The sequence below is a fragment of the Muscardinus avellanarius genome, assembly GCF_963383645.1.
Source record: "Muscardinus avellanarius genome assembly, chromosome: 18".
Taxonomy (NCBI): Eukaryota; Metazoa; Chordata; class Mammalia; order Rodentia; family Gliridae; genus Muscardinus; species Muscardinus avellanarius.
In genome coordinates this window covers 13478379-13494319 of record NC_137804.1, presented here as the reverse complement: position 1 = coordinate 13494319, position 15941 = coordinate 13478379, and the positions used below count along the sequence as shown (strand labels likewise).

Genomic DNA, 15941 nt, shown 5'->3' with positions numbered 1-15941 from the left:
TACTCCCAGTACTTGGGAGGCTGAGACTGGAGGATTGCATAGGTTCGAAGCCAGTCTTGGCTACTTACTGAGGCTCTCAGCAACTCAATGAGACCCTTTTTCCAAATAAAGAATAAAGAATAGGGCTGGGGGTGTCACTTGGAGGTAGAATGCCCCTGGGTTCCATCCCCAGTACCGCAAATAATAATAATAATAATAATAATAATAATAATAATAATAATAATAAAATAAAGAATAAATCCAGGCATGGTGGCAAACAGTTGTAATCCCAGCATTTGGGAGGCTGAGACAGGAAGATCTGGGTTCTCAGCCAGCCTCAGCTACTTAGTGAGAGGCCCTTACAACCCATTGAGACCCTGTTTCAAAATAAGGAATAAAAAATGGGGCTGGGGTGTAGCTTGGAGGTAGTATGCCCCTGGGTTCAATCCCTGGTACCGCAAATAAGATAAAATAAAATTTAAAAATAAATAAAAAATAGAGCTGAGGGTGTAGCTCAGAGGTAGAATGCCCCAATATTTCCCCCTCTCCAAAAAAATATATTGAAACTAAGCCTTCTAGTCAACACTAAATACCATATACTTGCAAAAGAGGTTTCCTATTCAGGAAATCATACCAGAAAAAGCTCTGAGATGTGATTCCTTTATAAGCCTAAAATTAGAGAGGAAGGTAGAGGGAAGATGGTCCTGGCCATCCTACAAAGTTACATGAGGTGAGGGACAATGGATGACCTGAACACTTGAGCCCTCTTTTATTTAGCCTTGCTTTTAGAATAGAACTGAAGATGTCAGCCACCAAAGGATAACATCCAAGGATGCTCCTGATGTTTGGCAATCCTAAATTCCTCCTCGTACTATGAAAGCGAAGAGACCTACAATTATCTCTTCCTGGCTTGAAGATTTCCAGGGACTGCTCATGTTATGAGAAAGTGATCTCATCCAATCTAAGATGCTCCATTAGCACAAAGAACAAGAGAGCTGTTGACTTCAGATCCATTAAGATCTTTTTTTAACTGATGGATGCCAACCCTTGACTGATTATTTTCCCTAATAATTTCTGCATTTAGCGCCTTCTCCCAAATGCCAACCTGACAAATAGTCTGCTGGGCATTCCTTAAAATGTCCATGTTAGTTGACTAAAAAGAATTAAAGAACTTTATTCTCTAATATCATTGCACACACAATATTCTTTTGCCAATCATTAGTCTACTTTATTCAAGCTTAAGAAAAAAAAATCTCCAAGGACAACTTCAAGTCATTGGCAGTGTATCTTTTTTTGTATCATCAGAAAAAGCTGCAAAGCTAGGCATGGTGGGGCACGGCTGTAATCCAAGTACTTGGGATGCTGAGGCAAGAGGATCATAGGTTCAAAGCCAGCCTCAGAAACTCAGTGAGGCCATCTGCAACTTAGTGAGAGCCTATTTCCAAATTTTAAAAAAAGTATATAATAGAGAGAGCTAGGGGTATAGCTGAGAGGTAGAATGCCCCTGGGTTCTATCCCTAGTACCACACAAAAATGGATGCAATAACCCAATTATACTTTGGTAAAGATTTTAGGATTCTTATACCATCTGAGCCATCTTAATAATTCCCAGCTTAAACCAAGTACAAAGGTGTGACAGATACAGCCCCGTCCCATATTTTTAAAACTAAACCAATTCATTTGGCAGTCACTGTCCAGTACTTAAATATGCAATACTAAGTGGCCCCATTCAGAAAATCAAGTCATTAGGCCGCGACATGAGCAAGCATTAGTAGCTGACTCTGTGAAGGAGCAAGGCTACTGCTCTACTTAAAATCAGCGATTGACGCCGGGCGTGGTGGCGCACGCTTGTAATCCCCGCACTTGGGAGGCAGAGACAGGAGGATCGCGCAGGTTCGAAGCCAGCCGCGCGCGCTGGCTTAGGAGACCCTGTTTCCAAATAAAAATGTAAAAATAGGTCTGGGAGTGTAGCCCAGAGGTAGAAGGGCTTCCAGGAACCCCAGTACCACCAAATAAATAAATAAATAAATAAATAAATAAATAAAAATAAAATAAAATAAAATAAAATCAGCTATTGCCCGGGCAAAGTCAGAATGTTATTTTGGTCAAGGTATTACATTATTGATGCTTCTATCTTTACTTTTCCTCGTAGGAGTAATTTTTCCCCTTCTCACTATGATGGAATATGGATATCTCAGTCAAGTCCCAAGATGATGAGGAGGACTGGCCTTTCTTTATCAGCATTTTTTCCACGGAGGCCCGTGGGGAGAGTCTGAGCCTCCTGAGATAGACCGAAAGGCAGAGTCCACCCGTGACACATGCTGTAAACCTCTACCACGGGCGGGAAACCCAGTTTTCACACGCAGCATCTCAGAATGGAAAAAGAAAATTCAATCCTGCTTGCTCTCCATCAACAGTGGATGAAACCCCTTGATATCTGTGAAAGAGAATCGACAGTCCCTGTTAAGCAATCCCTCCTCTCAAAACCACCACTGCACCTGTGCTGAGACAGGACAGAAAGCAAAGGGAGGAACGTTTGACTTGTCTTGAGATGAAAATTCTTCTTGGGGCTCTGAATGGATGTTACATCCTCAGGATGAGGCCGTGCATTTAACCAGTCATTGTGTCAAACACAAAAGCGCACCATGAAGCGTCGTTTCCAGAGTCTCTTTCATAAGGACCCACCCAACGAATTTTTCCTCGAGCATCCAAAATAAAGGAACACAGTGCGACCTGAGTATTTTCCCACTCAACCTTACCTGTCATGAAATTCCGCCATATTTGGTACCTAACCAGTGGTGTCGAGGAGATCAAATGCAATGTCTGCTTCACCTCCCTCCAAATGGCCTTTGCCTCATTTCTTCCTCTAAGTATGCGGTTCTCAATCTTGTGAGCTGCTTCAGATCAGATTCTGCATAAAGACTCATGAGACACGCCCTTGTTGAGTGACAGTCTGTCTTTTTAGGGACAGTCTTACCTGCATATGAGTCTATTCTTCACCAAAGCTGTAAAGATCTCCTGAAATAATTCATGCTGGGGATGTTTGCTGAAATTTCTCTCATTCTTGTAGTTTATACTGAGAGGAAACAAACAGAAAAGCATGTTGTAACAAGAAATCATTTAGGATGTTTCCAAATATTCAATGCAAAGACCATCTATATTGAGATGAACGCTGAAGGAGCCTTAAGGTTCAACCTATTGTCAAAGGAACATCAACATTAAAATAGAAAGTAGAAATTCAACTGCAAAGTTGATAATAGAGATTATAGGCAGGCATATGTGTTTCCTCTTCATTAACACTTAGCTAAAATTGGTCAGAGGGAAGAAAGGGCTTATGGAGAGGAAGACTCTCTGGGACAGAGAATTCCCTCCGCCACTCCCCCAGCACCCTTCACCCCATTGCACTCTGACAAAACCAGTGGTGGTCACACATATTTCCTTGTAGATAACACAAACTTATGACACAGTCTACACCCCTCCGGCCATGTTGACTGCTTGATTACTGTTTATGTTTTGTGTGTGTGCCTGTTTAATAAAATTTTGAGATCCTCCAGTTTCTGTTTCTTTTTGCTGATATGATAGCCCACTAAGGAGGCTAAAAGCAGCCCCAGTACTATTATTCTCCTTTAAACCTGGGAGAGGATAGAAGATAATGCACTGGCAGGTGCCATTGCTACAGACTCTGACATAATATTTTGGCGAATACTAAAATAGACTAATTAGCCAGGCATGGTGGCGCACACTTTTAATCCCTGTGCTTGAGAGGCGGAAACAGGAGGATTGCACAGGTTTGAAGCCAGCTATGCTGGCTTAAGAGACCCTGTTTCCAAATAAAAATATAAAATAGGTCTGGAAGTATAGCCCAGAGATAGAAGGGCTTCCAGGAACCCCAGTACCACAAATAAAATAAAATAGACTAATTAGCCAGGTGTGGTGGCACACACTTGTAATCCCAGCATTTAGGAGGCTGAGACAGGAGGATCGCGGTTCACAGCCAGTCTTAGCTACTACTTAGTGAAGCCCTCCGCAACTCAGTGAGACCCTGTTTCAAAATAAAGAATATCAGCGTTCGGGAGGTTGAGACAGGAGGATGGCAGTTTGTGGACAGCCTCAGCTACTTAGTGAGGCCCTCTGCAACTCAGTGAGACTCTGTGTCAAAATAAAGAATAAAAACTAGGGCTGGGGTGTCACTCAGAGGTAGAATGATCCTGGGTTCAATCCCCAGTACCACAAAAAGAAAGGAAAGAAAGGGAAAAAAGGAAGAAAGAAGGGAAGAGAAAAAGAAAGAAAGAAAGAAAGAAAGAAAGAAAGAAACTAATTAAAGATCTAGGCCAAGTAAACTGATACATGAGTTTACCATCTCAAAGGCAAGTTCTATAACCTTATGTTGTTGTTTGTTTGTAGGGTTGGTTGGTTGGTTTTGGTACTGAAGGTTAAACCCAGAGGCATTCTATCTCAGAGCTACCACCCCACCCCTATTTTATTTTTTGATACAGGGCCTCAGCCTTGCTGAGGCTAGCCTCAAACCTGTGATCCTCCTATCTCAGTCTCCCAAGTACCAGGATTACAGACAGGCGCCACCACGCCCCACTTATGCCATCATTTGTAACGTCCTGCCTTGGCTGTCTTTCAGATGTCGTCAGCCTCCACGTCCCCACCCTGACCAGGTGAGGCTGTGCTGGCTTCTTAATACACAGACACCGGTAAACTGAAGAGGTCACCAGCATTTAGTGGTCCTCGCATATTTCATCAATATGAAGCCATGTAATTTCACGTGGATTTTGAAACCAAGCTAATAAAATCCATCAAGTGACAGGGAAGCAAATTAATGCAGGCCGAATAAATAAATGATCCTTCTGGAACATCCAGACGGATACTATTAAATGCCATGCATTATTTACACACTACTTAGTGCCAAATGACCTAAGCACACTTTCAAACCCAGAGAACCAGCTCCCGGCAGGGGCGTGACCCCGGGAGGGGCAGCTGGGGCAGGTCTGCGTGGTAACAGACACAAACCCGCCCAGTGTTCAAGGTGAGGGCTCCTGCTGCAACTCAAAGCCCGGCTGTCTTGACGACCATGTTCTCCAGCTACCACATCTGCCCACAGGAACAGCTTCTTCTGAGCCTTCTTCTTACTGGCAGGATGGAACTAGATCTAAATCGACCAAGGCTTGGCTTGGCGTCGACCTCAGCAGGTCAACAACCCCCAGGGCCACTTCCTCGTTGAGCCAGCGCCAGGTTATGTCAGCACCGCGTCCCGGAACTCCTGGGCTGGTTCCACCTGCGACTACTAAGCCTGTGATTTATGCGTTCTTTCTGGGAATGGTTGAAACACTAAAGAAACATTAATCCGCGAAAGGCCCTCCACGATCCACGTGGAAACGGGTTTTCAACGGTAGCTCCTATCACACACGTTAAGTGAGCTGACCAGAATGGGTCGCTGGAGGCGGCGGGGATTCCTCACCTGAAGTTCTCCAACTCCACCGCTTCTGTGGACTCGTGCCAGGGACCTCGAGCTCTGGGTCCAGCCGCCTTGATGGAGGGGTCGGACTTCGTCATGCTGTTTTGAGTGCTTTCAAAGTTAATGGCTGGGAGCTACAGGAATAAAATATAGAGTAGAAAAGGGTCACAGAGCAGTACAGGACAAAGGAAGGAACAGAATGTGGGGAAGGAGAAGAGAACAAAAATTTTTTTTCCCAGGCAAAATCATTAAGGTGACACCCATTAGCCGGTACTCAAGAGGCTGAGATGGAAGGATCTCAAGTTTAAGCCTGGCCTTAGCAACACAGTAAGACCCTGAGCGACACTGTGAAATCCCACATCAAACTAAAAAACAAAATGGGGCTGGGGGCATAGCTCCGAGGGAGAATGTCCCTGGGTTCAATCCAACCCCCCCAAAAAAAGATAAACAAGGGAAATGTTAAACACAGATGTCTATGTGAAACAGACGTTTCCCAAGATTTGAGCATCTCTGACGTAAGCATTTACTGTCCCTACCTTATGTTATGCTTTGTTCATGGCTTACGATACCACTTGTCCGACCCCACGCTTCCTTCTGTGTCTTCAGTCTCTCCCTGACACGAGCAGGCACTTGCCCATTTTTGTTCAACGCTATTTACTTCCTTTTGTTTTTGTTTTTGTTTTTTTTTGCAGGTCTAGAGATGAAGCCCAGGGGCATTCGACCTCCGAGCTACACCCCCTGCCGTATTTTGTTTTATTCTTTATTTTGAAACAGCGTCTCACCGAGTTGCAGAGGGCCTCACTAAGTAGCTGAGGCTGTCCGGGAACCGCGATCCTCCGGTCTCGGCCTCCCAAATGCTGGGATTACGAGCGTGCACCACCGCGCCCGACATTCAATGCTGTTTCCCTGTGCTAGGAACACAGGGCTCAGGTGAGACCCAAGCATCAGAAGCTCGTGAAGCTTCTCCTGTGCCTCAACGTGCACCTGAGGAGTTTTGGGACCGAGGCTGACCCCCTGGGGTGGCGTGGCAGACCCGGCAGAGAGCAGCTTGTCAATCATTCCTCCTGTTTCTACAGTTACTAAGTATACACACCGCCCAGGGGCTAATGACAAATAAAAATCTATCACTGTGTGTGTGTGTGTGTGTGTGTGTGTGTGTGTGTGTGTGTGTGTGTGTTTACTGGGGATTGAACCCAGTGCCATTCTACCTCTGAACTACACCCCCAGCCCTATTTTATTTATTTTTCTCTTGAAACCGGGTCTCACTAAGTTGCTGAGAATCTCAGTAAGTTGCTGAGAGTTTCACTAAATTGCTGAGGCTGGCCTTGAACCTGCAATCCTCCTGTCTTAGTTTCCCAAGTACTGGGATTGCAGGCATGTACCACCATGCTCAGCTAGAACCTACCACTTTTGATTAGTTTGAACATCCTGATTATTCAATAATATTTACAAAGGCCATTAAAATATTTATGATGGAGAGCCGGGAATGGTGACACACGCTTGTAATCCCAGAGCTTGGGAGGCTGAGACAGGAGGATTGCACAGGTTCAAAGCCAGCCTCAGCTACTTCGTGAGGCTCTCAGCACCTTAGTAAGACCGTGTTTCCAAGTAGAGTATAAAACAGGTCTGAGAGTATAGCCCAGAGGTAGAAAAGCCCCTGGGTTCCACCCCCAGTACCACAAAAAAAATATATTTGTGGAGTTCACCATAAGAAAAATAAAATGTTTAGATTAACTACAATAACTAGACTACGCCTCTATTTACAACACAAACTGGTGAATTACTCCTATAATAAATTGTCAATTTATCAGTATTCAAAGAGTTTCTCTACTGAACACTTACCTAGAATTGAGAAAACCCTGATTCATTTCTGGTACCACATAAAAGTGAGCATGGTATAGATAACCCCCTATCCTTTCCAATGTCTATATGAAGGATGCTGTATAATTAATTATTACAGATGATATGTAGTAGATAATAGAACAAAATAAAATATCCATGTTCTAGTAAAATATTACATTACACATAATTATGGAACAAGGATATAATGGGTTGTGCTTGTCTTGTTCTACTGAGATATTTGATAGAAACCAAGATGAAACTATTATTTCCTTGTCCAAAGAGAATATTTCTGACATCCTATGAAGTGGTCAGATTTAAGGACATGCTTAATAGCTAACGAGAAAATCTAAAATCCTTTTTCATAATATAGCAGGAACAGTGGATTTTTCAAAATATTAGTAAGAGCTGTGATGTGTGGCTCAGTGGTAGAGTGCTTGTTTATCATAAAAGAGGTTGTGGGTTGTGGAGTGCCCAAGAACCACACACACACACACAAATTATACTAAAGTTTGAACTCAGGGATGTACTACCTCCAAGCTACATCAGGAGGCTAAGACCGAAGGATCGTGGTTGGCGGACAGCCTCAGCTACTTAGCGAGGTCCTTTGCAACTCAGTGAGACCCTGTTTCAAAATAAAGAATAAAAATTAGGGCTAGGCATGTAGCTTGGAGGTAGAATGCCCCTGGGTTTCATCCCTAGTACCACAAATAACAATAATAATAGTAATAATAATAATAATAATAATAATTAATAATAAACATTCAATCTGGTAAAACTACCTTTCTGCCTCTGCTCATTCAGCCAACCAAATGACGAGCCAATGTGCTGTGAGCTGGAAGGCACCTGTGCAGCAAGTGGCCAGGCTAGTTACACAGAGTCACGTGCAAGATAGGTCAGGTCAAGAGCAAGAGCAGGTGACCACCAAACCGCGCGAGAGGACCTCGATGGGGAATATTTGGTTCTCTGCAGCTCTGCCTAAACCCACCAGGTACATTTCCTCAGTAACTGGCCATGTTTTGTTAGATCATAAATTCAGGTGAGGGGACCTTAATTCCCAATTTCCCTTTTCAAATCAATTGCTGAAAAGCTTAGAAGCAAACGTATGCCCCCCCTGGCATATTTTGTTGGGCCTTTCTGCCTGACCCCCACTCTTCTGTGCTCCCAGTCCTTGTTTTTGTTTTATCTTTGGCCCTGGTTTTAATTTATCATAACCTGTCAGACTTGATGTATCCTTACGGGTGCCTTAATGTTCTTTCTGGAATGAGCAAGGTATAAATAAATTCTTAAGTGACTTTCTCCAGAATCTTCCTTCTTGTATAAATATCTCTACCTTATCTTACCAAAAGAAATAAGGGTGTTCAGAATAACATTTACTACTTCAGAATCACAGATGCATGGAAGTTTTATAAGCAGAATGAGGCATAAATTCTGTGTGCCTTGGGAACCTTCACGCAAATGAGAGTAACTATTTTCATTTTTTTCCCCCCTAGAGCAATCTACTTTCTGAATAATTCATGCGTTAAAAATATGCATTTTCGTATGTGTGAAATATTTAACAAAAAGATACGCCATGCAAACTTGTCAGACAACAGATTGCAAATTCCAAAACTGGCTGAAAAAGGGAAAATCACTGCATTAAGTTTAATTAAGCCTGCCAGGTGTTAACAAGGATGTTTTGTTGACAAGGAATGAGACAGATCTAGTCAGGATGAACTTCAGAGTTGGAAACTTTGAACCAAAGTAAAAGATGACAAAGACCAATAACAACAAAAACATCATAGGTGTTTCTTTTGCCCAGGCCGAGGGTTCGGACGTACTTCCATGGTGACCCGGTTCTCAAGTGGCAATTCAATTTAGGGAAAATAAGCCGGGCATGGTGGCACATCCCTGTAATCCCAGTACTTGGGAGGCTGAGACAGGAAGATCGCAAGTTCAAGGACAGTTTCAACAATGTAGTGAGACTCTCATCAACCTAGTGAGACCCTGTTTCCAAGTAAGAAATAAATTGAGGCTGAGCGTGTGGCTCAGAGGTAGAACTCCCCTGAGTTCAATCCCCAGTAACACACACACACACACACACACACACACACACACACACACACGAGAAATATTTAAAAATGATCAAATACTCACTGAATAGAGGGAACAATGAACCAGAAGCAAAAGTCTACACCGCTGGCCTTGAGAAATGTATGATCTTGTTAGAAAATAAGACATGTAGACAAAGAGAGAAAAGCCGCCGGGCGTGGTGGCACATGGACATAATCCCAGCATTTGAGAAGCTGAGACAGGAGGACTGAGGGTTCGAGGACAGCCCCAGCTACTTAGTGAGGCCCTTTGCAACTCAGTGAGAACCTGTTTCAAATAGAGAATAAAAACAAATAGGGCTGGGGGTGTAGCTCAGAGGTAGGATGCCCCTGGGTTCCATCCCCAGTACCGCAAAAAGAAAGAGAGAGGATCAAAGAAAAGGGGGGGGGGAGAGAGATAGAGAGATAGAGAGAGGAAGAAGAAGAAGAAGAAGAAGAAGAAGAAGAAGAAGAAGAAGAAGAAGAAGAAGAAGAAGAAGAAGAAGAACAAGAAGAACAAGAAGAACAAGAAGAAAGGAGAGGGGAGGGGAGGGGAGGGAGGGGAGGGGAGGAGAGGGGGGAGAGGGAAGAGGGGAGAGGAGAGAGGGTAGAGGGGTAAGGGGAGAGGGGAGAGGAGAAGAAGGAGGAGGAGGAGGAGGAAGAGGAGGAGGAGAGGAGGAGAGAAGGAGGAGGGAAGGAGGAGGGGAAGAGGAGGAGGAGGAGGAGGGAAGGAGGAGGGGAAGAGGAGGAGGAGGAGGAGGGAAGGAGGAGGGGAAGAGGAGGAGGAGGAGGAGGAGGAGGAGGAGGAGGAGAAGGAGAAGGAGAAGAAGAAGAAGAAGAAGAAGAAGAAGAAGAAGAAGAAGAAGAAGAAGAAGAAGAAGGAGAAGAAGAAGAAGAAGGAGAAGAAAGGAGAGGGGAGGGGAGGGGAGGAGAGGGGGGAGGGGAGAGGGAAGAGGGGAGGGGAGGAGAGAAGGGAGAGGGGAGAGGAGAAGGAGGAGAAGGAGGAGGAGGAGGAGGAGGAGGAGGAGGAGGAGGAGGAGGAGGAGGAGGAGGAGGGAGGAGGTGGGAGAGAATTGCTACCAACAACGGTGAAAGGAAGAGCACTGGGGAAAAGAGCCACCTTCCAGATGGAAGCTGTTTGGAGGTGGTGTCATTACCCTTGGGCCTTGGAAAGAGGTTAAAAAAAAAAAATCATAGGAAAGAAGTCCAGAAGGAGAAGAGAAGAGTAAAGCCAAAAGTAGAGGCCTTTCAGGTCGTGGTGAGATTGTAGGCTGTCAGTGGGGAAAAAATTAGAAACCACAACCAAAACTGAATGCTAAGTCATCTTGCTGACCTCCCCAGGAAAGAGTGGATGAGATGTGGGGCCTTTCTTCATGAAGGTTTGTGGGCAGGGAGCCAGGAAGACTATTCTGGAAGTATAGGCTAGACTAAGTATGGAGATAGACCAATTTTAAGTGACTGCTAAAATAGGAAGACAAGAAGAGATTTCCATAGGACTAATAACGTAAAAGAATGGGCTCTATGAGAAAAGAGATTTTAAGGACATTTTGACTCCACAGCAGTGCTCGGTCAACTGTTGTTGTTGTTGTTGTTGTTGTTGTTGTTGTTGTTGTTGTTGTTTTAATTGCAATCTAACTTTCTATTTAATAGCTATCTCAGCAGCCAGAGGCACAATTTGCAGAGATGGAAAGCCCAGGTTCTGAACTATGGCAGGCTGTGTGATCTCTGGAAAGACACTTAATTTCTGTGTGCCTTGATTTCCACATCTGTGAAAGTGGAAGCCAGACATCATTACCAAAGACGTCATTACCAAGGACATCATTACCAAGGACATCATTGCCAAGGACGTCATTACCAAGGACGTCATTACCAAGGACATCATTGCCAAGGACATCATTACCAAGGACATCATTGCCAAGGACGTCATTACCAAGGACGTCATTACCAAGAACATCATTACCAAGGACATCATTACCAAGGACATCATTACCAAGGACGTCATTACCAAGGACGTCATTACCAAGGACGTCATTACCAAGGCGCTGCAGGTGGAGCAGTATATAAATGCTCCCTAAACGTGAGCCATCATTGTTTGCCCTACCATTATTTGTCCTTTGTCCTATTTCAATAATTAGAAAGCCATTCTCTAGCTTAAATAAAATGATAAAAATGCTACAGATCTCTAGTAAGTCGGGTTGATCCAACAAAAACCATCGGGAATACCGGGCCTGGTGGCACACGCTTGTAATCCCCGCGCTTGGGAGGCGGAGACAGGAGGATCCCGCTGGTTCAAAGCCAGTTGCGCTGGCTTAAGAGACCCTGTTTCCAAAAATAAAATAGGTCTGGGAGTGTAGCCCAGGGGTAGAAGGGCTTCCAGGAACCCCAGGACCACAAAAAAAAAAAAAAAAATCGGGAATTGATTACTAACCATATGGGCTCTTAAACAAAATTCCTCAGATAAGTATAATGTAGTAGTCTTTTGAGGCAGGTGCAGGGTTCGAGTCCCACCCCTGCTATTCACTACTTGAACTTACTATTTATTTAGTAGTGCTAAATTAGCTTTGCTATGCTGCTCCCCAACCTCTACGGATGGTTCTAATCTCATAACTCTCCGAAGTCTTCATAAAAGCAAAACCAAAAGACAAGTTTAGAGATGAATAAAGGCAAGGGGAACCATTGCTTCCCTGCGAAGTAAAAATATATACATGCTACTAAAAATAGCCCAAAGCCACTCCTTGGGTTACGTGGTGATACGTAAAGAGTAAAACGGGGTGTCTGCATGAGAGAGGCATGAAAAGCTGCGGGCGCTTTCTCTGTGGTTAACACGTGCACACTCTTGGAAAACATTACCTGCTGTTTGCTGGACTGAACGTTCAAAAGGCAGCGGAGTCTTTTGAGATCTGAGTAGTCCCTAGAAGAAAGGGGAGCATCATGTCAACCAACACCAGGCTCCTGTGCACAAGGACGTGTCACCTGTGCCAGTATTGGGAAGAGGTTTCAAAATGTATTAATGTACCAGTACTGGGAAAGATTTCCATTTTTTTCTTTAGAAATTTTAAAAAAGTAAGTTTAGTCCAATAGTTTTTATTACTGTTTACCAGAATATGGATCAATATTTTAAATCTTGCACTCTTAAAAGCTCTCAAAATTGAACCTCATGAACTTGGACAAGGCCATATCTAAACACAGCTTTACTGAAAAGTCTTCGGACCACTGTTCAAGTCTATATGATGGCTTATCTCATGGGGAAGAGAACACCGGAATAGGTTAGACTTTCTTGCTGTAGCAAGCTCAAATTGTGTCAGACACTTTTGGTCATCTGCCACAGAGTGTTGCCTGCAAAAAGATTTCCAATTTTAAAATATATCTTTGGTCGTAAAGAAAGCCAGGAGCTTCAGGAAAAGGGGCCTTTTTACATTTCTAAAGAGAGGCAAACTTCCTCAAGGATGTGAGGAAATCCCAGATTCTGGAGAAGCAACTTAACAGAGTTTGGAGTATAACAAAAGGTGTGGGGTCTGTGCTGGAGACAGAGGTGAGCTGCCCGCCTGCCCCAGACGGGGCAGGTCTGGTTGGGTTGGAGACACAGCAGGATACCTGGGTTAGAGATGGGGCAGGATATCTACATATCAAAGGGCCTGCTGCAGATCTGGCTATAAGAATGGTCTTCACCTACTGTATCTTTGGTGAATTCGTTTGAACCACCCCTCCATGCCACTCCTGAATGGCATGGGGCTGTAACTGTCTTCTATGTTTCTATCTTTTTAATACACTTCTTTAAATCTTCAACAAGAGTCCGGGCTATTGCATATCTATCCTTAGCTCAGGACAAGAACCTACGCTTTTTGAGTTTCTTTTTGTGGGTTTTTTTTTTGGGGGGAGGGGAATTATTCCCAGGGTTCTACCAAAGGTCCCTGGGGACAGTTTCCCAAACCATAACATCATCTCCTCAAACCATAAAGTCACCCACCGGGGGCACTGCCACATGGAGGTCTGCTTTTATAAACAAACTCAGACACACTCCCCATTTCCTGGAGAACTCTCAAAAACATCAAGTGTTTCTGTCAACACCGAAGCTCAGAGAAGCAGCTGCCAAGAGTCCTCCCGGTTTCTCAAAAGGCCATCAGATCCGTTCCATTGCAACTCTTCAGTTGGTAATTAGCAAAGACTCGGCATGGGGTTACCTGCTGGAGAGTCCGTGCTGCTTTTTATCAGCCGATTTTTCTGTGGTCTTCACCTTTTTGTCGGGATCAGGCATTGTAAAACATCAGTGCCCCAGAATTAACATTGCATACCTTTCAAAGTAAAAGAGAAGAAAACACTTGAGCTGGGTTGTGTGAGCCCAAATATTCTCCATTCATCGAGACAAGGTTCACTTATAATATCTATTTAAACACGCAAAAACTATATGAATGAACTGGGCATGGTGAGGCATGCCTTTAATCCTAGTACTTGGGAGGCTGAGACAGAGGATCTCAGGTTTCTGGCCAGCCTCGGCAACTTAGTGAGGCCCTATTTTAAAACAAAAACAAACAAACAAGCAAAAACAAATAAATTAGGGAATAAAACTCAGGAAGTAGAATTCCCCTGGGTTCCATCCCCAGTACCACACACATACACAAACACACACACACACACACACACACACACACACACACATACACATATACACACACATACAAACACCTATATGAATATACCACTATGGATCTCACTATCATGTATAATTACAATGTACTGGTAAAAAAAAAAAAGTTAGTGTTTATTTCTAATACAATAATAAAAGAGTTAACATGAATTCCAACTTTCTATTTCAAAGGGCTTTGGATACCTTTAGGACACAGTTTATAATAGAGGTCCACAAGCCTAATAATTCTAATTATTCTTGATTGCAAATATTCTGACCCAGCATCCAAACAAGTATTGTTCTGCATGTCAGAGAAAATATCCCCATTTGGGGTTTCCAAAATGTATGTCTGTCAAAGCTTGTATGCTACCACCCTGTTTTTCTTAACAAGATTCTTTAATTGTATGTTGCCAGCTCAAAGGGTCCTTCTCCTGGGTCATAGCCAGGAGTCTCAGAGAAAGCCCTGCCCACTCACAAATAGCCAGTCAGCGTGGAGAGTAATGTACAAGATGTGGCCATCTTTCAGAATTCCTAAAGCGTGAAAGCTGCTACCTGACTCCCCATATGAAAACTTGGGCCAGTCTTAGCCTGCCACTCAGCTCACCCAAGTCGGGCCAGTGTGGAAATACTGCCCAAGAGGCAATTTAACCTTCTGAACGTGCTTTTCAGTATTGGTATGGTCACCTCTCTTAGTATTAATTGTGTGTGTGTGTGTGTGTGTGTGTGTGTGCATGTGTGTGTGTGTGTGTGTGTTGTGCACCTGGGGATGGAACCCAGGTGCATTTGGCCTCCGAGCTAAACCACTTGCTCTATTTTTTATTCTTTATTTTGAAACAGGGTCTCACTAAGTTACAGAGGGCCTCACTAAGTAGCTGAGGCTGCCTGTGAACCGCGATCCCCTGTCTCAGCCTCCTGAATGCTGAGATTACAAGTGTGCGCCACCGCGCCTGGCTCTTAGTATTAATGTTAACACTGTCACTCCCACTCAGAAGAAAGTATGAGTTCAGCTGTGCGTGGTGGCACACGGCTTGCTACCCCAGGGAGGCTGGGACAGGGGTGGGTTTGTGGACAACTTGACCCATTTAGTGAGGCCCCACCCAACTGAGTAAGACCATTTCAAAATAAAGAATAAGCCGGGCATGGTGGCGCACGCTCGTAATCCCTGAGCTTCAGAGATGGAGACAGGAGAATTGCGCAGGTTCGAAGCCAGCCTTGCTGGCTTAAGAGGCTTAAGAAGCCCTGTTTCCAAATAAAATATAAAAAATAGGTCTGGGAGTGTTGCCCGGAGGTAGAAGGATTCCATCCCCAGAACCACCAAAAAAAAAAAAGAAAAGAAAAGAAAAAGAATAAAAAAATAGAGTTGGGGGTGTAGCTTGGCAGTACGATGCCCCTGGGTTCGATCCCCAGTACTGCAAAAAAATGAAAAACAAATAAATAAATAAATAAATAAATAAATAAATAAATTGAATAAATTATAAAAATAATAAATAAATAAATAGAACTATGAGTTCACTAAGGACCTTTTACCTGTTTGCTTTTTCCCCCTCTAATTCAATATCAATAATCAGTTGCTTTCATTTCCAGAACAGAAATTGAAAGCTAAAGGTACCTACACTTTCAATAACATAGCAAATACAAAATCAAATATGATATTGTTTTTCATTCAACTGGATGTAAAAAAAAAAAATTCCCAATTGTGCTTCGATGATACAGTTTGACTCTAATGTGTGCTTCAGGCATAAAAAGCACGCAGTGTGTCTCATCATTGCAGCTGCCGCCATGAATCATGAAGCCTCGGGCAAAATCCGAGCGTTCCATGGTATCTCGAGGCAAACGAGCACGCCCAGGGGTGTCTCCCTGCTACGGATCCTAGAGACGTTTAATTTGGTGAAATGTGCAACGATAGTTTAGCTAAGGATTTAAGGATGATTTTTTCCAAGACAGTCATACCTGTGACAAAGAGGTA

At 43.7% G+C, this 15941-nt stretch overlaps 1 protein-coding gene across 8 annotated transcripts in view; it reads right to left on the bottom strand.

Annotated features, from left to right (window-relative positions):
• Nucleotides 1-13606, bottom strand: part of NEK10 (NIMA related kinase 10) — a gene marked incomplete at both ends in the record, with an annotated part of 236981 nt that extends 223375 nt beyond the window's left edge. For all 8 annotated transcript variants that reach the window (XM_080715029.1, XM_080715023.1, XM_080715024.1 and 5 more), the window contains 4 exons: nt 2957-3055; nt 5447-5577; nt 12202-12262; nt 13533-13606. In XM_080715029.1, coding sequence (XP_080571155.1) covers nt 2957-3055; nt 5447-5577; nt 12202-12262; nt 13533-13606 — 365 coding nt within the window. The remainder of the gene's footprint in view (nt 1-2956; nt 3056-5446; nt 5578-12201; nt 12263-13532) is intronic.
• Between the last annotated feature and the right edge of the window lie 2335 nt (nt 13607-15941).